The sequence below is a fragment of the Salmo salar genome, chromosome ssa09, assembly GCF_905237065.1.
Source record: "Salmo salar chromosome ssa09, Ssal_v3.1, whole genome shotgun sequence".
NCBI classification, from domain to species: Eukaryota; Metazoa; Chordata; class Actinopteri; order Salmoniformes; family Salmonidae; genus Salmo; species Salmo salar.
The window spans coordinates 123618433-123643669 of NC_059450.1; the positions used below are offsets into that span (position 1 = coordinate 123618433).

General features: G+C 44.2%; 1 protein-coding gene across 1 annotated transcript in view; it reads left to right on the top strand.

Moving 5' to 3' along the window:
• LOC106612564 (multiple epidermal growth factor-like domains protein 6) overlaps positions 1 to 25237 on the top strand; it is a 112872-nt gene that overhangs the window by 33402 nt on the left and 54233 nt on the right. Inside the window, exons 5-12 of the mRNA XM_014213832.2 lie at positions 9689 to 9811; positions 12440 to 12562; positions 14182 to 14307; positions 14665 to 14787; positions 15912 to 16034; positions 16378 to 16515; positions 22453 to 22575; positions 23285 to 23407. Coding sequence (XP_014069307.2) covers positions 9689 to 9811; positions 12440 to 12562; positions 14182 to 14307; positions 14665 to 14787; positions 15912 to 16034; positions 16378 to 16515; positions 22453 to 22575; positions 23285 to 23407 — 1002 coding nt within the window. The remainder of the gene's footprint in view (positions 1 to 9688; positions 9812 to 12439; positions 12563 to 14181; positions 14308 to 14664; positions 14788 to 15911; positions 16035 to 16377; positions 16516 to 22452; positions 22576 to 23284; positions 23408 to 25237) is intronic.

Below are 25237 nucleotides of genomic sequence, written 5' to 3' on the forward strand. Positions count from 1 at the left end.
GTGCCTGGCCGTGCAGTCATGGGTGAACACGGAGTACAGGAGGGACTGAGCACGCACCCCTGAAGGGCCCCTTTGTTGAGGATCAGCGTGGCAGATGTGTTGTTACCTACCCTTACCATCATAAACACAGTTTGGTAGATGGCCATGTCATTTGCATTGCACAAATATTTATTCTCAATGGAGTCAATGTTTATTTGCATGTAGGGAAATGCAAGTGAAAGCATTGATCAAATGACTTGAGAATAGAGATCAATCCATCAACAGGGATACAACATTCTAGTCATAGTCAGTACTACCCAGTCAAACACACTTCCTGCACATCTCATCCATTACGTGTTTGTAAGCAATGTTTCTCAGGTGAGGCTCAGAGATGACCTAATCCCAGCAGTGGAAAATAGTCCTGATGAGTCTCACATGGCTAACCACACTCTTTGGTAAAAGGCATAAACGATTTCATTCATTTTTAGGAGCCGAGATGAACAGACGTGTTTCAGCAACAGCCTTAATCAGTTTAAGTTGGTTTTAGTCTATATTATGAACTTCTAACCTTGCAGCCAAAGAGACTGCTTCTATGCAAAGAATTCAGAGTTGAGCACACCAGTCCTTAATTCTATGCAGTAAGGGCACTCTCAACCCATAAGGGATTGCTACATATGGTCTCTGCTGGGTCAGTCCAAAATCATATACTGCTCAAAAAAATAAAGGGAACACTTAAACAACACAATGTAACTCCAAGTCAATCACACTTCTGTGAAATCAAACTGTCCATTTAGGAAGCAACACCGATTGACAATAAATTTCACATGCTGTTGTGCAAATGGAATAGACAACAGGTGGAAATTATAGGCAATTAGAAAGACACCCCCAATAAAGGAGTGGTTCTGCAGGTGGGGACCACAGACCACTTCTCAGTTCCTATGCTTCCTGGCTGATGTTTTGGTCACTTTTGAATGCTGGCGGTGCTTTCACTCTAGTGGTAGCATGAGACGGAGTCTACAACCCACACAAGTGACTCAGGTAGTGCAGCTCATCCAGGATGGCACATCAATGCGAGCTGTGGCAAGAAGGTGTGCTGTGTCTGTCAGCGTAGTGTCCAGAGCATGGAGGCGCTACCAGGAGACAGGCCAGTACATCAGGAGACGTGGAGGAGGCCGTAGGAGGGCAACAACCCAGCAGCAGGACCGCTACCTCCGCCTTTGTGCAAGGAGGAGCAGGAGAAGCACTGCCAGAGCCCTGCAAAATGACCTCCAGCAGGCCACAAATGTGCATGTGTCTGCTCAAACGGTCAGAAACAGACTCCATGAGGGTGGTATGAGGGCCCGACGTCCACAGGTGGGTGTTGTGCTTACAGCCCAACACCGTGCAGGACGTTTGGCATTTGCCAGAGAACACCAAGATTGGCAAATTCGCCACTGGCGCCCTGTGCTCTTCACAGATGAAAGCAGGTTCACACTGAGCACGTGACAGACGTAACAGAGTCTGGAGACGCCGTGGAGAACGTTCTGCTGCCTGCAACATCCTCCAGCATGACCGGTTTGGCGGTGGGTCAGTCATGGTGTGGGGTGGCATTTCTTTGGGGGGCCACACAGCCCTCCATGTGCTCGCCAGAGGTAGCCTGACTGCCATTAGGTACCGAGATGAGATCCTCAGACCCCTTGTGAGACCATATGCTGGTGCGGTTGGCCCTGGGTTCCTCCTAATGCAAGACAATGCTAGACCTCATGTGGCTGGAGTGTGTCAGCAGTTCCTGCAAGAGGAAGGCATTGATGCTATGGACTGGCCCACCCGTTCCCCAGACCTGAATCCAATTGAGCACATCTGGGACATCATGTCTCGCTCCATCCACCAACGCCACGTTGCACCACAGACTGTCCAGGAGTTGGCGGATGCTTTAGTCCAGGTCTGGGAGGAGATCCCTCAGGAGACCATCCGCCACCTCATCAGGAGCATGCCCAGTCATTGTAGGGAGGTCATACAGGCACGTGGAGGCCACACACACTACTGAGCCTCATTTTGACTTGTTTTAAGGACATTACATCAAAGTTGGATCAGCCTGTAGTGTGGTTTTCCACTTTAATTTTGAGTGTGACTCCAAATCCAGACCTCCATGGGTTGATAAATTGGATTTCCATTGATTATTTTTGTGTGATTTTGTTGTCAGCACATTCAACTATGTAAAGAAAAAAGTATTTAATAAGATTATTTCTTTCATTCAGATCTAGGATGTGTTGTTTAAGTGTTCCCTTTATTTTTTTGAGCAGTGTATTTTGGACCTTCTATCCCTCTGCCGGCTGTTTTCTCTCCATCCGTACATCTCCCTCCCTCTATTTCCCTCACTGTCTTGTTTCTTCTTCCTTCCTGTCCCTCTCTCCCCCTCTGCCTGTAGCGGTGACTCACTTCCATTATCTGTCTCTGTCTGTCTCTGTCTGTCTATGTCTAGCTACAGTCTGTCTGTCTGTCTGTCTGTCTGTCTGTCTGTCTGTCTGTCTGTCTGTCTGTCTGTCTGTCTGTCTGTCTGTCTGTCTGTCTGTAGGTCTGTCTATGTCTAGCTACAGTCTGTCTGTCTGTCTCTGTCTGTCTATGTCTGTCTATGTCTAGCTACAGCCTGTCTGTCTCTGTCTGTCTATGTCTGTCTGTCTGTCTGTCTGTCTGTCTGTCTGTCTGTCTGTCTGTCTGTCTGTCTGTCTGTCTGTCTGTCTGTCTGTCTGTCTGTCTGTCTGTCTGTCTGTCTGTCTGTGTCTAGCTACAGTCTGTCTGTCTCTGTCTGTCTATGTCTAGCTAGTCTGTCTGTCTGTCTCTGTCTGTCTATCTCTAGCTACAGTTTGTCTGTCTCTGTCTGTCTATCTCTGTCTGTCTGTCTGTCTGTCTGTCTGTCTGTCTGTCTGTCTGTCTGTCTGTCTGTCTGTCTGTCTGTCTGTCTGTCTGTCTGTCTGTCTGTCTGTCTGTCTGTGTCTAGCTACAGTCTGTCTGTCTGTCTATCTGTCTGTCTGTCTGTCTGTCTGTCTGTCTGTCTGTCTGTCTGTCTGTCTGTCTGTCTGTCTGTCTGTCTGTCTGTCTGTCTGTCTAGCTACAGTCTGTCTGTCTCTGTCTGTCTATGTCTAGCTACAGTCTGTCTGTCTGTCTCTGTCTGTCTATCTCTAGCTACAATCTGTCTGTCTCTGTCTGTCTATCTCTAGCTACAGTCTGTCTGTCTCTGTCTGTCTCTGTCTGTCTCTGTCTGTCTATCTCTAGCTACAGTCTGTCTGTCTCTGTCTGTCTATGTCTAGCTACAGTCTGTCTGTCTCTGTCTGTCTCTGTCTGTCTATGTCTGTCTCTGTCTAGCTACAATCTGTCTGTCTCTGTCTGTCTCTGTCTGTCTCTGTCTGTCTGTCTGTCTGTGTCTAGCTACAGTCTGTCTGTCTGTCTGTCTGTCTGTGTCTGTCTGTCTGTCTGTCTGTCTGTCTGTCTGTCTGTCTGTCTGTCTGTCTGTCTGTCTGTCTGTCTGTCTGTCTGTCTGTCTGTCTGTCTATCTCTAGCTACAGTCTGTCTGTCTCTGTCTGTCTCTATCTGTCTATGTCTGTCTATGTCTAGCTACAGTCTGTCTGTCTATCTCTAGCTACAGCCTGTCTGTCTCTATCTGTCTATGTCTAGCTACAGTCTGTCTGTCTATGTCTGTCTATGTCTAGCTACAGTCTGTCTGTCTATGTCTGTCTATGTCTAGCTACAGCCTGTCTGTCTCTATCTGTCTATGTCTAGCTACAGTCGGTCTGTCTATGTCTAGCTACAGCCTGTCTGTCTCTATCTGTCTATGTCTAGCTACAGTCTGTCTGCTGTTCTCGCCTGCTACTGATTACAGTTAACGGCTGGGCTGCTATGTGTGTTCTGTATGGCAGCCTATAATATTTGTGCAATGATAATGACATGGCGAGCTACCAAACACTGACATGACCAACAACACTTCGTAGAGACATAAAACACCATTTGCTGTCTGATAGATAGTGTTTCTGATGGCTCTGTGTGTGTGTGTGTGTGTGTGTGTGTGTGTGTGTGTGTGTGTGTGTGTGTGTGTGTGTGTGTGTGTGTGTGTGTGTGTGTGTGTGTGTGTGTGTGTGTGTGTGTGTGTGTGTGTGTGTGTGTGTGTGTTGTTCTATCGGAGTTGGAGGAACTGTCATTCTGATGTCTGTTTGGAATTCCTGTACAGTTTCTCTTGTTGGATGGATGTCTTCCCTCCACGCTAGGCCACAGAGGCTCATGGACAGTGTGTGTGTATGTGTGTGTATGTGTATGTGTGAGCATGCAAGTGTGTGTGTGTGCGTGTGTGTGGTGCATGTGTGTGTGTGCGCGTGTGTGTGTGTGTGTGTGTGTGTGTGTGGGGCAAGGAAGTCAGGCACAGGAGAAACAAACTTGGTAGAACTGGAGTTGTTTAATAAATAATAAACAAACACAAACTCCAAAACCAATGTCCATAAAAATAACATGGGTAAAAATACCCGTAGCACACCAATACAAAAAAATACACAACATCAATAACAAACAAAACAATCTCAGACAAGGACATGATGGGAAAACAGAGGGTTAAATACACAACATGTAATGACTGGGATTGGAAACAGGTGTGTAGGAAAACAAGACAAAACCAATGGAAAATGAAAATTGGATCAGTGATGGCTAGAAGACCGGTGACGTCGATCGCCGAGCACCACCCGAACAAGGAGGGGCATCAACTTCGGCAGAAGTCGTGACAGTGTGTGTGTGTGTGTGTGTGTGTGTGTGTGTGTGTGTGTGTGTGTGTGTTGTTCTATCGGAGTTGGAGGAACTGTCATTCTGATGTCTGTTTGGAATTCCTGTACAGTTTCTCTTGTTGGATGGATGTCTTCCCTCCACGCTAGGCCACAGAGGCTCATGGACAGTGTGTGTGTATGTGTGTGTATGTGTATGTGTGAGCATGCAAGTGTGTGTGTGCGTGTGCGTGTGCGTGTGTGTGCGCGGCGTGTGTGTGTGTGTGTGTGTGTGTGTGTGTGTGTGTGTGTGTGTGTGTGTGTGTGTGTGTGTGTGTGTGTGATCATGTACGCGTGTGTGAAAGCTCACTGAGCACTTCAACAGGAGCAGATTAGCAAGCTCTCAGCCTGCTTATCTTTTATTGCCAAAGGCACATGAATGTTTTTAAAGCATCTGTATGTCTTCCAGTGCTCTCTGTTGTTTTACTCTTCTCTTTTGCTGTGCGTTCTTTAGATTTCCCTTTGCATAAGCTTCAGAAGTTCAAAAGGGGATTAAAAGGACATCTCAGCTGCAAGGCCTAAACAAACATTAATGACCATACTTATTCTACGGTTAAGGTAATAATGTGGTGTGCTTCCTGCTTCCCTCGGATAGGAACGAGAAGAGCCACGGGCAGCTATGTGGTTAGGGAGTTAAGACTGAGCTCAGTAATTACCTGTGCTCCAACATACACAGTTTTGCTATGGGGAGACCCTGATTTGTCATGTGGTCTCAATCTACACAAACAAAAAAGAACCAAATGGTTGTAAACGCCTGCTAACTCACAGAGCTGGCTCCACTTCTTATCCCCCCTTCTCTGTCTCTGTCCCTGTCTCTGTCTCTGTCTCTGTCCCTGTCTCTCTCTCTCTGTCTCTGTCTCTGTCTCTCTCTCTCTCTCTCTCTCTCTCTCTCTCTCTGTCTCTGTCTGTCTCTGTCTCTGTCTCTGTCTCTCTCTGTCTCTGTCCCTGTCTCTCTCTCTCTCTCTCTCTCTCTCTGTCTCTGTCTCTCTGTCTCTGTCTCTGTCTCTGTCTCTGTCTCTGTCTCTATCTCTCTCTGTCTCTGTCTCTGTCTCTCTCTCTCTCTGTCTCTGTCTCTCTCTCTCTCTCTCTCTCTCTCTGTCTCTGTCTGTCTCTCTCTCTCTGTCTCTGTCTCTCTCTGTCTCTGTCTCTCTCTGTCTCTGTCCCTGTCTCTCTCTCTCTCTCTCTCTCTCTCTCTCTCTCTCTCTCTCTCTCTCTCTCTCTCTGTCTCTGTCTCTCTCTCTCTCTCTCTCTCTCTGTCTCTGTCTCTGTCTCTGTCTCTGTCTCTGTCTCTCTCTCTCTCTCTCTCACTCTCTATCAAGTTTTGGGGAACTCTGCTTGTGAAATGTTTGGTAATTTAAGGGTCAGTGGCACCATTAGTTTATTTATAGTCACGGGTTTACAGTAAATCATTAGCAAACAGACAAGGAGAATGTCAAACGTCTTCCTCTACCATAAGATTTGACCCACCAGAGGAACACTTCTCATAGGAGGCTGTCAGGATGGAGGATTGGCCTGTGTGTGTGTGTGTGTGTGTGTTGGGGCTGAGATTGCCTTGACAGGCATTAGAGAATTCTCACACCTCTGTCCACACATTCCTGTACTGACTGACAATAAGCTGTTGTTCCAATACATCTCAACTACAGGGACTTCAAACCACACAGCGTTTGATCAGCACACAGAAGACAAATGAACTCTAGTCAAGGACCTCTTGCCTGTCCCCATAGTGTGCCATGATGGAACTCAGAACCATCTAACAGCGGCTGTACTGATTCAGCTAGAAAGCTTAAACGCTACTCCATATGCAAGTAAAGAAACAAACTTTGACATTGTGCAAACATTTAACATTGCTCTATGCACATTTGGGTTTGAAATGGAGCAAGCTCAAATATTTGAATGAGAAACTGTCACACATGTTGAGTGTGGTTGATTGACACAGCTTGATTGAATTAGCAGTATATTGTGTTGAATGATATCTCTTTTGAAGACATTCCACTCTCCATGCACAAGCTCACTGTAAAAAGGAGCTGTTCGGAGTCATTATACCAGCACCACAGAGCCTGTAGTATTAATGTACAGTGAGGGAAAAAAGTATTTGATCCCCTGCTGATTTTGTACGTTTGCCCACTGACAAAGAAATGATCAGTGTATAATTTTAATGGTAGGTTTATTTGAAAAGTGAGAGACAGAATAACAACAAAAAAATCCAGGTAAACACATGTCAAAAATGTTATAAATTGATTTGCATTTTAATGAGGGAAATAAGTATTTGACCCCCTCTCAATCAGAAAGATTTCTGGCTCCCAGGTGTCTTTTATACAGGTAACGAGCTGAGATAAGAAGCACACTCTTAAAGGGAGTGCTCCTAATCTCAGTTTGTTACCTGTATAAAAGACACCTGTCCACAGAAGCAATCAATCAGATTCCAAACTCTCCACCATGGCCAAGACCAAAGAGCTCTCCAAGGATGTCAGGGACAAGATTGTAGACCTACACAAGGCTGGAATGGGCTACAAGACCATCGCCAAGCAGCTTGGTGAGAAGGTGACAACAGTTGGTGCGATTATTCGTAAATGGAAGAAACACAAAAGAACTGTCAATCCGTCTCGGCCTGGGGCTCCATGCAAGATCTCACCTCGTGGAGTTGCAATGATCATGAGAACGGTGAGGAATCAGCCCAGAACTACACGGGAGGATCTTGTCAATGATCTCAAGGCAGCTGGGACCATAGTCACCAAGAAAACAATTGGTAACACACTACGCCGTGAAGGACTGAAATCCTGCAGCGCCCGCAAGGTCCCCCTGCTCAAGAAAGCACATATACATGCCCGTCTGAAGTTTGCCAATGAACATCTGAATGATTCAGAGGACAACTGGGTGAAAGTGTTGTGGTTAGATGAGACCAAAATGGAGCTCTTTGGCATCAACTCATCTCGCCGTGTTTGGAGGAGGAGGAATGCTGCCTATGACCCCAAGAACACCATCCCCACCGTCAAACATGGAGGTGGAAACATTATGCTTTGGGGGTGTTTTTCTGCTAAGGGGACAGGACAACTTTACTGCATCAAAGGGACGATGGACGGGGCAATATACCGTCAAATCTTGGGTGAGAACCTCCTTCCCTCAGCCAGGGCATTGAAAATGGGTCGTGGATGGGTATTCCAGCATGACAATGACCCAAAACACACGGCAAGGCAACAAAGGAGTGGCTCAAGAAGAAGCACATTAAGGTCCTGGAGTGGCCTAGCCAGTCTCCAGACCTTAATCCCATAGAAAATCTGTGGAGGGAGCTGAAGGTTCGAGTTGCCAAACGTCAGCCTCGAAACCTTAATGACTTGGAGAAGTTCTGCAAAGAGGAGTGGGACAAAATCCCTCCTGAGATGTGTGCAAACCTGGTGGCCAACTACAAGAAACGTCTGACCTCTGTGATTGCCAACAAGGGTTTTGCCACCAAGTACTAAGTCATGTCAAGTACTTATTTCCCTCATTAAAATGCAAATCAATTCATAACATTTTTGACATGCATTTCTCTGGATTTTTTTGTTGTTATTCTGACTCTCAGTGTTCAAATAAACGTACCATTAAAATTATAGACTGATAATTTCTTTGTCAGTGGGCAAACGTACAAAATCAGCAGGGGATCAAATACTTTTTTCCCTCACTGTAAGAGAACAAGGGGTAAACAACCAGGCAGCAACAAGCTGGAAACCATTTCGGAGGAGAAAAAAAAGAAAGCGAGAAAATGTGAAGAGGATGAAAACAGTGCTCATGCCTGACTGACTCTGTCAGCATCGTCATTTAATTGGAAGTACCTGTTTACATTCTCATGCAAAGTAATGACTGCAATTTAAGTCCAAGCATCTGTCTGTGGAGTGATGAAAGGAGTGCTCTTTGGCTTTACCCTTTAGCTTTAACCTGTTTTACACTGACTCTGAACCTCAAAACAAGAGTTTGCCGGGCTCTTCCTCACCAAAGTGTATGGCATATGTAAGCTAGCTTATGTAGCTAGCTTCCCCTGTTCCTTATGCCTTGCTTCCAGCTACATTGGCCCCAGCAGATGAACAACAGGACTGAGAATAGGACATGGTTTAGTTTTTCTCTCTAGAAACAAAGTCATCAAAGCACTACAGGGTCTGTCTTAAAGCGGGGTCTGTCTTAAAGCGGGGTCTGTCTTAATGCTGGGTCTGTCTTAAAGCGGGGTCTGTCTTAAAGCGGGGTCTGTCTTAATGCGGGGTCTGTCTTAAAGCGGGGTCTGTCTTAAAGCGGGGTCTGTCTTAAAGCGGGGTCTGTCTTAATGCTGGGTCTGTCTTAAAGCGGGGTCTGTCTTAAAGCGGGGTCTGTCTTAATGCTGGGTCTGTCTTAAAGCGGGGTCTGTCTTAAAGCTGGGTCTGTCTTAAAGCGGGGTCTGTCTTAATGCTGGGTCTGTCTTAAAGCGGGGTCTGTCTTAAAGCTGGGTCTGTCTTAAAGCGGGGTCTGTCTTAAAGCGGGTCTGTCTTAAAGCTGGGTCTGTCTTAATGCTGGGTCTGTCTTAAAGCGGGGTCTGTCTTAATGCTGGGTCTGTCTTAAAGCGGGGTCTGTCTTAAAGCTGGGTCTGTCTTAAAGCGGGGTCTGTCTTAAAGCGGGTCTGTCTTAAAGCTGGGTCTGTTTTAAAGCTGGGTCTGTCTTAAAGCTGGGTCTGTCTTAAAGATGGCCCTTTGTTGGACCGCTGGGACATCTAGAAAGTCAGGGTGAGAAAATGGACTCACTGAAAGTTTGGAGAGACTTCCTTTATGCTTGAGAGAGAAAAACGTCTTACAAAACAGAGGGGAATGATTCAACCAAAGAAGGAGAAGCTCCAAAGCTCCACAGTTTACAATGGACTTGGGTTCAGTTTTGCTTACATTGCAGTTTGTAGGCTATAAAAACTGAGGTTCTGGCTTTCCTTCCTTCCCCAGATGTCAACGAGTGCTCGACTGCTAACGGCGGCTGTGAGGGACATTGCTGCAACACCATTGGAAGCTTCTACTGCAAGTGCCCCGAGGGCAGCCGACTGGGCCCGGATGGCAAGGCCTGTCAGGGTGAGAAAGAGGGGTGAGCTGGGCCTCCTGGGTGGGTGTGGTGGTCAGGAGGGCATAGAAGGACTTAAACCTTAAAACCTTAAAATGCTCCTCGAGGATCGGGCGTAGGTCATCCACAAATGTCCTCTTGCAGGCTCTGTGTTGTGCTGTTTTCTCCACTTCAGACAGAGACACAGGAAGAGTCAGAGACACAAAAGAGCTTAGCAGACCACACACACACAGGGAACACAATCTGTAGAGGGATGGAGATCTGGTCAACCAGTAAAATCAAAACCCTGCCTGTTTGTTCTGACAGAAACATGCTGAGTTAGCTGAGTTGTCTGAGTTAGCTGACAGTGCTATGGCCCTGTTGCTCTTTGGAGGTGCAGGTGTCAACAGGTGCCCTTAACCTTTGACTCCTGACATGGGACGGTGTCACTATCTAGTGAGGGTTTGATCACTGTACACCAGCGAAGAGATAAACTGAAGACATCTCAGAAATCGTGTAGGAGTCTGTAGGAGCCATGTTCCAGGGCTAGTGTGCTCTGTAACAGCTTTCGAGGGCAAATAACAAACCCTTTTGATTCTGGAACAGACCATTCCAGGGCTAAATGTTTCTGTCTGCAACCCTCCACATAGGATGGTGTTAATCCTAGGAGAGTGGCGTTTTGGAGTTGAGATGCGGGGGATGTGCGGACACCTCCCCAAACAGCTGTCAGGCGACCATTGAGACAGACATGGGTGGCAGCCTCTCACGCAGACCCAGCCTCTTCTGCTCAGGTCAAGACTGCCACACAATAACATTCAGACGACATTCAACCCCCAACCCAACTCCCAGAGCCTCAGCCTTACGTTTGAATGAAAGATGCCCTTTGTATCCTGCTGAAATCCTCTCACACGACGAACCTTAAATATGTTACCTTCCAAACCTTCGCTGCATCTATTACCATTCAGGTATCCTCACTCAGCGAGGCAGCGGATTGGTCTAAATGGATTGGCATGTGACTTCTCAGTCCTTGAACCTGATCACAATCTATGCGCCGGTTATGAAAAGGCTCCTTACACGGCGGACAGCCCTCCTCTTTGACCCCCTCTTAGCCTCTTCTAGTGGAGGTTACCTAATTAAAGTAGCATTTAGTTCACTATGAGGACATTCCCACGAGCTGAGACTGCTGTGTTGAATAGAGAATGCCCTTAACCCCAGATCTGGTATCAGATTACTTTAGCCCCAATCATAAGATAAACCATTAGCGGGGCGTGAAAATACATCTGACTCTGTATCAGTGCTACTGTCATCACCAGTAGTAGTCTGCAGTGCAAATCCCACTAGGGATTAGCAGGAACCATAAAGTAATTGAAACAGCTCGACTCGTTTGTGTTCTCCAAATGGGTAGTAAACGTTGACTGTCCTTGGAGGAGCACTCAGGTATGTTGTCTCCTCATGCATCTGCTCCCTAGAACATGGAACAACATGGAACAACATGGAACAACATGGAACAACATGGAACATATGTCTAGATGTACCAGAATGGTTCTTGAATGGTCCTAAACACTCAGTTCTGCTGCATAGTAGACAACCTGTGTTGAAAGAGTGTCAGTGGGGAATCATCATTACTAGGACTAGAGGAATTCCTGACCACCTGACCAGGAAGAACTCTGCACTCCAATTCAGAGGGCTATATGTAGGGCCCATGAGTTTTTCCTAATCAGGTCATGTGGTAAGAACATACTCCTGGTCCTAGTCATTACAGTTAACAGCAAAGCGCTGTACGCACTGATGAAGAGAATGTGTGTCCAATTGGTGATTCAATATTAATGGTTGATTTAATTGTATCAAAGTGGTGTGTTAGTCTATAAATGGGTCATAAACATTGTGTTCCTGAAACAGTCTCTCGTGAAGTCATCACTTCCATCATCAAGCCAACCTTATTATTGCGTCAGCGTCCAACTATGCTTCACAGAGATTGTTGTCAAACAAAAAAGAACTTCAGTGCCGTAACATTTTTACTGCATTCCTAAGTGTGACACGGTCATGGGTCATGACAAGCATCGCTATAACTTGGGCCTTAACACTCTCCTCTGGAACACCCATGAAAACATTACATCCCAAATAGCATCCTATTCCCTATTTAGTGCACTACTTTTGACCAGGCCCCATAGAGCTCTGTTCAAAAGTAGTGCACTATATAGGGAATAGGTTGCCATTTGGGACACATACTGTAACACACATGTTAGCCTCCTAATGAATGTGGTTCTTTTTTGGTTCATGTCTGTTAGAGTGCTCAAGTCACAAATGTTGTCTAAAGGTTTGTGTATTATTCCATCATAATAAAGCATTCCTTCAAACTTCCTTCATCAATGTACATAGAGGGAATTCACTGGCACAACCTACTCCTATTAAAATGAACTTGTTCGGCAGCACTCTTGCTTTGAGAGTGTCTGAGAATATTGTCTGCAGACCTGGGATCAAATAGTATGCGAAATCATTCAAATACCTTTATCAGCTTGCCTGGCTCAAAGGAACCAATGGAATACGACCAAAAGTAGAAACTCCGCCCATCTGGCACTCCATGCAGGCTCAAAGTTTGAACAATTTCAAATACCTTTTGAACCCAGGTTTGATTGTCTGTCCATCTGTCTCCCCTGTAGACGTGAATGAGTGTGAGGAGCTGAATGGCGGCTGCCAGCAGACCTGTGTGAACACGGTAGGCTCCTACCACTGTGAGTGCAGCCAGGGCTTCCGCATGCACACTGATGGAAGGACCTGCATCGGTGAGTAATGACCGTGTGAGACCAGATTCGATCCCGGTCGTCAGCACAACTCAAGATGATGTTAGCCCTCTGAGTTAAAGTTAGCCCTCTGAGTTAAAGGCATTGGTTTAGGCATTGAGAGCTAATACTCAGGTCTCAGTCAAGGTTACTCATTACACAAGCACAGTTCACCAAACAATCTCCTCCACACATTTTCCATCATCTGTTCCGTAGCTTACTACCTAATTCATTTAAGTAGGTTTTGCTTCTTGCCATTTCGAATGACGCTACTTTTTGGTTTGCGCCTGCGTAGCTAACAAGGCTAACATCTGGTGCTGCCTTTGAAACTCCAGGAGACTGGACCACGATTCACACTTCCACCACTGGAGAAAGTGTCTCTGTTTTGTGTCTCCAGCACACAGTTCCAATGTGAGAGAACACAGCTACTCCACCACATGACTACCAGTTGGTCTGTAGTGATGGGAAACTACATCAAGTACTTGAGGCTCCATAAGGAGGACAAGAGAAGGTTTTAGATTCCCAACGTTGGAAATTAGAGTGTTTATGTAGGTCCAACCTATTGGCACAGGAGCTGGACAAAAAAGAACTGTAGAAAAAGGTAATGCTCTCACTATTTGCTGCTCCCTATAATCAATAAAACCTTATCAAATATCACTTGTGTGGGAGCATTAGTGTTAGTGAAGACAAAGTTCACTGTCGTCTCCAGCCCTGTGTGTAGACTCAGGATTGGTGGGTGGTGGTTGAGGGATGAGGGGGATGAGAGGGGAGGTGTCTCTGCTTGGCTTCCTAATTGCGTCTGCTGAAGTCATCACAGTTAAAGCAAACCTTTCCCCCTCTGATTTTACAGGCCATCTGTGTATTCGGGTCTGTCTTTAAGGCACCCTGAAGGCCCAGCACTGACTTCCTTATTCAGCACAGGAGTAAATCATAAGAGGGATACTCACGGATGGAAAGATCATTAGAACCCAACCGGGGGCACCCTCTGGAGAAGCTGGAACCTGGAACCGTCATTTTCCAATTTCCAGTCTTTAGAGCTTTCTGTAATCACAAGTTCCCATTATGGTGTTGTGAAAAGATGGAGCTGGTCCAACGTTGTTGTAGCCCACAATATGGTTCTTCCTTCTTTGGATTCACACTTTAGTGACAGCTCTCTAGGAAGGGTTGCTCGTTTACTCACCAAATGGTGATCAAAGACAACATTAGCGAAAGTACAGATGTAGGATCTTAATTTGAGATAGTTTGCTACAGCATGAAAATAATCCTGCAGCAACAGAAAATGTTATTATAATTAATGGTCATTTTTGTAGGGGTTGATACATTTTTTGTTAGGGCAAATGAAGTCTGAAATTTCAAAGTGGAGATTACAATCTTTAGAAGCCTTTTTAAAACTCAAATACAATACAAGTTTGCTTTTCCTGCTGTGCAGAAAATTCTCAGCAACAAAAGAGTGATTACATTAAGATCCTACATTTCTAACTACCTCACCATGCTGTCGAATACCTCTCTCCTGACAGTTGCCACATCATTTCATTTGCACACAGAAATGTTTTTCTCTAGTCTGTCATATGTGAAGTTGTTCATTTCTTGTGTCTGTCTTTCTGTCTGTCCCAACTATGAAGCTGTGAACTCCTGCTCGGTGAAGAATGGCGGCTGTGAACAGAAGTGTGTGGACATGGGCAACGACCACTACAAGTGCGAGTGTCGTATGAACTACCAGCTGAAGAGGGATGGGAAGCACTGCGAGTGTGAGTCTTGACTACATTGGACATGTTGCTCTGACTTCCCTACAGTTACAACAATAGTATCTTTATGTTAGAATGGAGAGCAAAGAGTTACATATAAAGAACAGGAGGCAGGCTTCGGTTTTAGCATGACCAGGACATGACTAAGTAAAACTTTCTCAGCAAATTGACACTGAGTTACATGAAGGTCATAAAGTCTGTCTGTCTGTCTGTCTGTCTGTCTGTCTGTCTGTCTGTCTGTCTGTCTGTCTGTCTGTCTGTCTGTCTGTCTGTCTGTCTGTCTGTCTGTCTGTCTGTCTGTCTGTCTGTCTGTCTGTCTGTCTGTCTGTCTGTCTGTCTGTCTGTCTGTCTGTCTGTCAGTGAGGGACCCCTGTGTGGACAGGAATGGAGGCTGTGCTCAGCTGTGTCGTTCTGTGGATGGTCAAGCAGAGTGCAGCTGCAGACCTGGGTACACACTGGCCAGAGACAGCCAGGGCTGTGAGGGTAAGAGCACACACATGTACAGTATGTCTGGAAATGCGCTGATATGCACACACACACACACACACACACACACACACACACACACACACACACACACACACACACACACACACACACACACACACACACACACACACACACACACACACACACACACACACACACACACACACACACAAACTATGGTTCTCATATTTCAATATGCTGTTACATGCAGACAACATTCCCAGAAATGTCCTAGAGTGAAAGAGACTTTTACGAACTTGTCTATAAATCTCCACCACCCTGAACCCTCTTAAGAAAGCAAGCCTAGTCCATTAAAGCCCTCATTGAGAACTGGCCACTGAAAAATCATAGCCATCGCCTCTATCCATCTCATGAACGTTGTGAACATTGAGTTTTAATGGTGGTTTAACTGACACTCCGTTAACGTAAACGTTTGTTATTCTCCAAAATCAGTGCTCCAGGACAAAACAAAGGTAGCATTCATCAGAGTTGCCATTGTCCCGGGGCCATTAGAGCTGAGACTTTATGACCCAGCCCTCTGGGGCCGTATGTACCATGACTGGAGCTGTGCTGTCTGTGTGTGTGGGGCCTAAAGCTGATTAATGCTATGGCTGGAAGCTACTACTATAACATGGGGTGGCTAGAAGGCTATAGGGTTCAGGCAACTTCATTAAACACAACACTCTCTGTGTGTGTGTGTGTGTGTGTGTGTGTGTGTGTGTGTGTGTGTGTGTGTGTGTGTGTGTGTGTGTGTGTGTGTGTGTGTGTGTGTGTGTGTGTGTGTGTGTGTGTGTGTGTGTGTGTGTGTGTGTGTGTGTGTGCGTGTGTGTGTTTGTATGCTTCATAATCACCCAGAGCAGCCCACCACCAGGCTTGTGCTTTAGCATTACTATGATGAAAGGTCAAGAGCAGATCACTGACCCACAAGTACATTTCTTAACCAGAAGCATTTTCAGCCCCTCGGAAACAGAGGAAGTGGTCATGTTGTACCTAGCTTATATTCCTAGCCTCATTCATAGCCTCATATCAATAAAAATGGGATCCCTGTAATATAATCTCTGCTTGTGCTTTGTGACTGTGCCCTATTGATTTACAGTATCTCATGCTATCCTTTGTAGACATAGATGAGTGCAGCTCGGGCCAGGCCATGTGTGCCCATCGTTGTGTCAACACCCAGGGCTCCTTCAGCTGTGTGTGTAACCCTGGCTTTGAGCTGGGCTCTGACGGCAAACAGTGCTACCGTGAGTACACATGATCATTAACGTTAGAGTCATTTAGCAGATGCTCTTCTTACCCAAAGCGACTTACAATCAGTAAATTCAACTAAAGCAGGCAAAATCACAGTTGTGTAATATCATAGTTAGGGCCAAAAAGAAGTCTGGGTCCCTCGTCGTAGACTTATAACTAAGGTCAGGAGTTTGTCCTGGTCAGGTGACATGATCAGGAAAATCTCCCTGACCCTAATTGTAGTATGTTCTTGTGAAGCTAATGTGTGAAAGATGGCTAATGTTTTGGTTTATTGCAAATGGATACTGTTGTTGGGTGCCAGCCTTCACTTCACTGGTTGTATCCTCCTATTTGCAGGTATTGAGATGGAGATAGTGAACAGCTGTGAGAAGAACAACGGAGGATGCTCCCACCACTGTGAACACACCACCAACGGACCTCTCTGCTCCTGTAACCAAGCATACCAACTGGCTGAGGACAGGAAGACCTGTGTGGGTAGGTACTCTCTGTTGGGTCATCAATGTCAGAGCTTATCAGAGTTTTTCCTGGTCAGGTCATAAGGTAAGGAAAAACTCCTGGTTTAGTCATTCTCATTTAGTCAATTTCATTCTTTAATCTACGGCGAGTATAGAAGGAACAGATAAAATATGGGTCTTGTTCATTAAGCACCAAATATATACAGTACCAGTCAAAAGTTTGGACAAACCTACTCATTCAAAGGGGTTTCTTTATTTTCACTATTTTCCACATTGTAGAATAATAGTGAAGACATCAAAACTATAAAATAACATATATGGAATCATGTAGTAACCAAAAAAGTGTTTAACAAATGTAAATATATTTTATATTTGAGATTCTTCAAAGTAACTACCTTTTGCCTTGATGACAGCTTTGTACACTATTGGCATTCTCTCAATCAACAGGTGTGCCTTGTTAAAAGTTCATTTGTGGAATTTCTTTTCATCTTAATGCGTTTGAGCTGTGTTGAGTTGTGACAAGGTAGGGTTGGTATACAGAAGATAGCCCTATTTGGTAAAAGACCAAGTCCATTTTATGGCAAGAACAGCTCAAATAAGCAAAGAGAAACGACAGTCCATCCTCTACGGCAGGTATTCCAAAAATGGGAACACGCAATGCCGTCAGGGGTATGCCAAATAAAAATGTGATTCATTTTTTTTTAAATTATTATTATACAATTATTAATGTATTTTTTCTTCACATTTTCAAACAGTTCATTTATATTTTCCAGCGGGTCTATACATTTGGGTGAGTTTTTTTTCTGGCCTGAGTAGCCTCTTTTCGCTGCCAAAAATAAAATTAAACCATCTAGTGTTCAGTGAAATAACAACACAATGTTAAATACAGGTAACCTGTATTTGACAAATAAGCCACGGGAGTTTTTTGGGGCGAGAATAAAGACAACTTTCAAGTAGTAAGACATGTATAAAAGCAACAGATACCATTAATAAGAAGGGTCTAGAAGCACCTTATATGGTGAGCTACCGAGTAGCTTGGACAGGCAAGCCCCATACTATTGTGGAGGACTTAATTCTTCCTGCTGCTGTGGATATGGCTGGGACAATGCTGGGGGGAAAGGCCCAAAAAACTATACAGACAATGCCTTCATCAAACAACACTGTCTCACGACGCATCAGTGACATGGCAGAAGATATTTTGAAACAATTACTGCTTTGCACACAAGCCACAGCGTTACAGCTGGATGAGTCAACAGACGTGGCGGGCCTGGCACAGCTCTTGGTATATGTCCGTTACGTTTATGGAGGGTCAATTAAGGAAGACATCCTCTTCTGCAAACCACTGGAAACCAGGACAACATGAGAGGATATTTTTTAGAGGTCGACCGATTGTGATTTTTCAACGCCGACACCGGTACTGATTATTGGAGGACCAAAAAAAGCCGATACCGATTAATCGTCCGTTTTTTAAAATGTATTTATTTATTTGTAATAATGACAATTACAACAATACTGAATAAACACTTTTATTTCAACTTAATATAATACATCAATAAAATAAATGTAGCTTCAAATAAATAATGAAACATGTTCAATTTGGTTTAAATAATGCAAAAACAAAGTGTTGGAGAAGAAAGTAAAAGTGCAATATGTGCCATGTAAAAAAGCTAACGTTTAAGTTCCTTGCTCAGAACATGAGAACATATGAAAGCTGGTGGTTCCTTTTAACATGAGTCTTCAATATTCCCAGGTAAGATGTTTTAGGTTGTAGTTATTATAGGAATTATAGGACTATTTCTCTCTATACCATTTGTATTTCATATACCTTTGACTATTGGATGTTCTTATAGGCACTTTAGTATTGCCAGTGTAACAGTATAGCTTCCGTCCCTCTACTCGCCCCTACCTGGGCTCGAACCAGGAACACATCGACAACAGCCACCCTCGAAGCATCGTTACCCATCGCTCCACAAAAGCCGCGGCTCTTGCAGAGCAAGGGGAACAACTACTTCAAGGTCTCAGAGCGAGTGACGTCACCGATTGAAACGCTATCAGCGCGCACCCCACTAACTAGCCATTTCACACCGGTTACACCAGCCTAATCTCGGGAGTTGATATGCTTGAAGTCATAAACAGCTCAATGCTTAAAGCACAGCGAAAAGCTGCTGGCAAACGCACGAAAGTGCTGTTTGAATGAATGCTTACGAGCCTGCTGCTGCCTACCACCTCTCAGTCAGACTGCTCTATCAAATATCAAATCATAGACTTAATTATAATATAATAACACACAGAAATACGAGCCTTAGGTCATTAATATGGTCAAATCCGGAAACTATCATTTCGAAAACAAAACGTTTATTGTTTCAGTGAAATACGGAACCGTTCCATATTTTATCTAACGGGTGGCATCCATAAGTCTAAATATTCCTGTTACATTGCATAACCTTCAATGTTATGTCATAATTACGTAAAATTCTGGCAAATTAGTTTACAACGAGCCAGGCGGCCCAAACTGTTGCATATACCCTGACTCTGCGTGCAATGAACGCAAGAGAAGTGACACAATTTCCCTAGTTTAATATTGCCTGCTAACCTGGATTTCTGTTAACTAAATATGCATGTTTAAAAAAATATACTTCTGTATTTGTTAGGAAGAAATGGTCTTCACACAGTTCGCAACGAGCCAGGCGGCCCAAACTGCTGCATATACACTGACTTTGTTGCACAGAACGCAAGAGAAGTGACACAATTTCCCTAGTTAAAATAAATTCATGTTAGCAGGCAATATTAACTAAATATGGAGGTTTAAAAATATATACTTGTGTATTGATTTTAAGAAAGACTTTGATGTTTATGGTTAGGTACATTGGTGCAACGACAGTGCTTTTTTCGCGAATGGGCTTGTTAAATCACCTGTTTGGCAAAGTAGGCTATGATTCAATGATAAATTAACAGGCACCGCATCGATTATATGCAACACAGGACAAGTTAGATAAACTAGAAATATCATCAACCATGTGGAGTTAACTAGTGATTATGTTAAGATTGATTGTTTTTTACAAGATACGTTAAATGCTAGCTAGCAACTTACCTTGGCTCCTTGCTGCACTCGCATAACAGGTAGTCAGCCTGCCACGCAGTCTCCTCGTGGAGTGCAATGTAATCGGCAATGATCGGTGTCCAAAAATGCCGATTACGGATTGTTATGAAAACTTGAAATCGGCCCCAATTAATCGGCCATTCCTATTAATCGGTCGACCTCTAATATTTTTTATGTAGTGGACAGCTTTGTGACATCAAATGGACTTTGGTCATCAAGATGTGTTGATATCTGTACTGATGGCACAAAAGCCATGACAGGGAGACATAGTGGAGTGGTAACGCGCGTACAAGCAGTTGCTCCCAACGCCACTTGGGTACACTGCAGCATCCACCAAGAGAATGCCTGACAGCTTGAAAGACGTTTTGGACACTACAGTGAAAATGGTTAACTTTGTTAAAGTAAGGCCCCTGAACTCTCGTGTATTTTCTGCATTATGCAATGATATGTGCAGCAACCATGTAACGCGTTTATAACATACAGAAGTGCGCTGGTTATCAAGGGGCAAAGTATTGACACACTCATTTAAATTGGGAGACGAGCTTAAAGTTTTCCTTACTGACCATAATTTTCACTTGTCTGACCACTTGCATGATGACAAGTTTCTCACAGGACTGGCCTATCTGGGTGATGTTTTTTCTCTCGCCTGAATGTTCTGAATCTAGGATTACAGGGACTCTCCGCAACTATATTCAATGTGCGGGACAAAATTAAGGCTATGATTAAGAAGTTGGAGCTCCTTTCTGTCTGCATTAACGGGACAACACACAGGTCTATCCATCATTGTATGATTTTTTTGTGTGCAAATGAACTCAAGCTTACGAACAATGTCAAATGTGATATATCGAAGCACCTGAGTGAGCTGGGTGCGTAATTATGCAGGTACTTTCCCGAAACGGACGACACAAACAACTAGATTTGTTATCCCTTTCATGCCCTGCCTCCAGTCCACTTACTGATATCTGAACAAGACAGCCTCATCAAAATTGCAGCAAGCGGTTCTGTGAAAATTTAATTCAATCAGAAGCCACTGTCAAATTTCTGGATAGGGCTGTGTTCCGAGTTTCTTGCCTTGGTAATTCGCGCTGTTAAGGCACTGATGCCCTTTGCAACCACGTACCTATGTGAGAGTGGATTCTCCGCCCTCACTAGCATGAAAACTAAATACAGGCACAGACTGTGTGTGGGAAATTATTTAAGACTGAGACTCTCTCCAATACAACCCAACATTGCAGAGTGATGTGCATCCTCTCAAGCACACCCTTCTCATTAACCTGTGGTGAGTTACAAAATGTTTGATGAACAATTAAGGTTGTAAGATGGTTAAATAAAGAGCAAAATTATTGATTATTATTATTTTATTATTTATGCCCTGGTCCTATAAGAGCTCTTTGTTATTTCCCACGAGCCGTGTTGTGTTCAAAAACTCACACTCATTCTTATGTTTAATAAATGTATCGTATAGTGTGTGTGTGTGTGTGGCAGGCTTACATTGATGGCAAAAAAACAACATTTGAGAGTGCGCTGACCCTGGTGCAAGAGGGGGTACGCAGCTGGAGGTTGAATGTTTGAAGGGGTACGGGACTATAAAAAGTTTGTGAACCACTGCTCAACGGGATCGGTATCACCCGTGGGACAGTTGAGCTAACGTAGGCTAATGTGATTAGCATAAGGTTGTAAGTAACAAACAAAACAATCCCAGGACATAGACATATCTGATACACTTCAAAGTGTTTTCTTTGAAATGGTATCAAGAATATGCATATCCTTGCTTCAGGTCCTGAGCTACAGGCAGTTAGATTTGGGTATGTCATTTTAGGCGAAAATTGAAAAAAGGGTCGGATCCTTAAGAGGACATGAAGGTCAGTCAATGCGGAAAATTTCAAGAACTTTGAAAGTTTCTTCAAGTGCAGTCGCAAAAAACAATTAACTGCACTTTAGATAGCAGGCCAAATAAATTCTTCACAGAGTTCAGACACATCTCAACAGTAACAGACACATCTCAACATCAACTGTTCAGAGGAGACTGTGTGAATCAGGCCTTCATGGTCGAATTGCTGCAAAGAAACCACTACTAAAGCACACCAATAAGAAGAAGAGACTTGTTTGGGACAAGAAACACGAGCAATGGACATTAGACTGGTGGAAATCTGTCCTGTGGTCTGATCAGTCCAAATTTGAGATTTTTGGTTCCAACCGCCATGTCTTTGTAAAATGCAGAGTAGTTGAATGGATGATCTCCACATAGGTGTGATGGTGCTTTGCTGGTGACGCTGTCTTATTTATTTAGAATTCAAGGCACACTTAACCAGCATGGCTACCACAGCATTCTGCAGCGATACACCATCCCATCGTGTTTGCGCTTAGTGGGACAATCATTTGTTTTTCAACAGGACAATGACTCAAAATACACCTCCAGGCTGTGTAAGGGCTATTTGACCAAGAAGGAGAGGGATGGATAGCTGCATAAGATGACCTGGCCTCCACAATCACCCGACCTCAACCCAATTGAGATGATTTGGGATGAGTTGGACCGCGGAGAAAAGGAAAAGCAGAATCTAAAATATATTTTGAAATGTTTAACACTTTTTTGGTTACTATATGATTCCATATGTGTTATTTCATAGTTTTGATGCCTTCACTATTATTCAACAATATAGAAAATACTACAAATAAGAGAAACCCTTGAATGTGTAGGTGTGTCCAAACTTTTGACTGGTACTGTATATTTCTTCTGAAACAGGTAGGGACTACCTGGACTTGAAGTGCTCCTTTTCAATTTCCGTTGCAAAATGTCTTGAAATGTTTTCCGTTGCGTGTCCAAATGAACAATCATCTTTTGTTGTACCTCCCCAGACAGTGATGAGTGTGAGAGTGGGGAGGCGTGCTGCAGTCAGTTCTGTAAGAACTACCCAGGGGGCTATGAGTGCAGCTGCAAGGCTGGCTACAGGCTCCACGCAGACGGCTGTGGCTGCAATGGTAAGAGGATAATACGTTGACCAGCATCCACTCATTATCTTGGTCTAAATTGACTCTGGATTGAGTTGACATTATTGTATAAGACAGAGGTGACTGAATGTTAAGTACGGTTAGTATGAAATTCAACACAGTGATCTAGAGAATCTTGACAGCTTCTACCCCCAAGCCATAAGACTGCTGAACAATTCATCAAATGCCCCCCCCCTTTTTGTTTTTACACTGCTGCTACTCACTGTTTAGTATCTATGCATAGTCACTTTACCCCTACCTACATGTACAAATTTCCTCAACTAACCTGTACCCCTCCACATTGACTCAGTACCTCCTGTATATAGCCTCGTTACTGTTATTTTATTGTGTTACTTTTTATTTTATTTTTTACTTTAGTTTATTTAGTAAATATTTTCTTAACTCTATTTCTTGAACCACATTGTTAGTTAAGGGCTTGTCAGTCAGCATTTCACTGTAAGGTGTTGTATTCGGAGCATGTGACAAAGAACATTTGATTTGATTTGATAGACATGAAGGGGCATGTTTAGGCCCCCATTTGGCCGTGGCAGTCAAAATTGATGATCGATCACAGAGAAGATGATTATGCATTGACAGTGTCTAATAACTCATTGTACTAGTTTTGATAATGCAAATAGAACACTTGTATAGTACCTTCTAAATATTCAAAGTACTTCCTATTGTTTTGTGGTCTTGTCAGATATTGATGAGTGCCTGGCAGAGAGTTCTGTCTGTGAACACTACTGTGTGAACACCCTGGGGACCTACGAGTGTTTCTGCAGAATGGGCTTCCGTTTGGACATCGACCAGAGAGCCTGCATCTGTGAGTGATATTTGATCATAATATTATACTGTGCTATACTATGCTAGGCTATACTATACAATACTATACTATGCTAAACTATGCTATACTATGCTATACTATGGTATACTATGCTATACTCTGCTGTACTTTACTATGCTATACTATACTATAGGAAAGGGGAAGGGGATGCCTTGTCAGTTGTACAACTGAATGCCTTCAACTGAAATGTGTCTTCCGCATTTAACCCAACCCCTCTGATGCTTTGCTATGCTACAATATACTATGATGTACTATACTTTACTATACTATGCTGTAATTTCACAGTGAATTTCTATACATTGTTTTTAAACATGTGAAAGTAACTCTGAGAGACATTTGCAGGCTATAGTAATGATACAATCACCTTGAGCATTCAGATGAATGTAATGTAAATGATAGTATAGTATAGTATAATATAGTTTAGTATAGTACAATACAGTATATTATAGTATAATATAGTAGAGTATATTATAATATATTATGGTATAGCATAATATAGTATAGTATAATTTAGTATAGTATAATACAGTGTATAATATAGTATAGTATAATATACTGCTCAAAAAAATAAAGGGAACACTTAAACAACACATCCTAGATCTGAATGAAATAAATAATCTTATTAAATACTTTTTTCTTTACATAGTTGAATGTGCTGACAACAAAATCACACAAAAATAATCAATGGAAATCCAATGTATCAACCCATGGAGGTCTGGATTTGGAGTCACACTCAAAATTAAAGTGGAAAACCACACTACAGGCTGATCCAACTTTGATGTAATGTCCTTAAAACAAGTCAAAATGAGGCTCAGTAGTGTGTGTGGCCTCCACGTGCCTGTATGACCACCCTACAACGACTGGGCATGCTCCTGATGAGGTGGCGGATGGTCTCCTGAGGGATCTCCTCCCAGACCTGGACTAAAGCATCCGCCAACTCCTGGACAGTCTGTGGTGCAACGTGGCGTTGGTGGATGGAGCGAGACATGATGTCCCAGATGTGCTCAATTGGATTCAGGTCTGGGGAACGGGCGGGCCAGTCCATAGCATCAATGCCTTCCTCTTGCGAGAACTGCTGACACACTCCAGCCACATGAGGTCTAGCATTGTCTTGCATTAGGAGGAACCCAGGGCCAACCGCACCAGCATATGGTCTCACAAGGGGTCTGAGGATCTCATCTCGGTACCTAATGGCAGTCAGGCTACCTCTAGCGAGCACATGGAGGGCTGTGCGGCCCCCCAAAGAAATGCCACCCCACACCATGACTGACCCACCGCCAAACCGGTCATGCTGGAGGATGTTGCAGGCAGCAGAACGTTCTCCACGGCGTCTCCAGACTCTGTCACGTCTGTCACGTGCTCAGTGTGAACCTGCTTTCATCTGTGAAGAGCACAGGACGCCAGTGGCGAATTTGCCAATCTTGGTGTTCTCTGGCAAATGCCAAACGTCCTGCACGGTGTTGGGCTGTAAGCACAACCCCCACCTGTGGACGTCGGGCCCTCATACCACCCTCATGGAGTCTGTTTCTGACCGTTTGAGCAGACACATGCACATTTGTGGCCTGCTGGAGGTCATTTTGCAGGGCTCTGGCAGTGCTTCTCCTGCTCCTCCTTGCACAAAGGCGGAGGTAGCGGTCCTGCTGCTGGGTTGTTGCCCTCCTACGACCTCCTCCACATCTCCTGATGTACTGGCCTGTCTCCTGGTAGCGCCTCCATGCTTTGGACACTGCGCTGACAGACACAGCAAACCTTCTTGCCACAGCTCGCATTGATGTGCCATCCTGGATGAGCTGCACTACCTGAGCCACT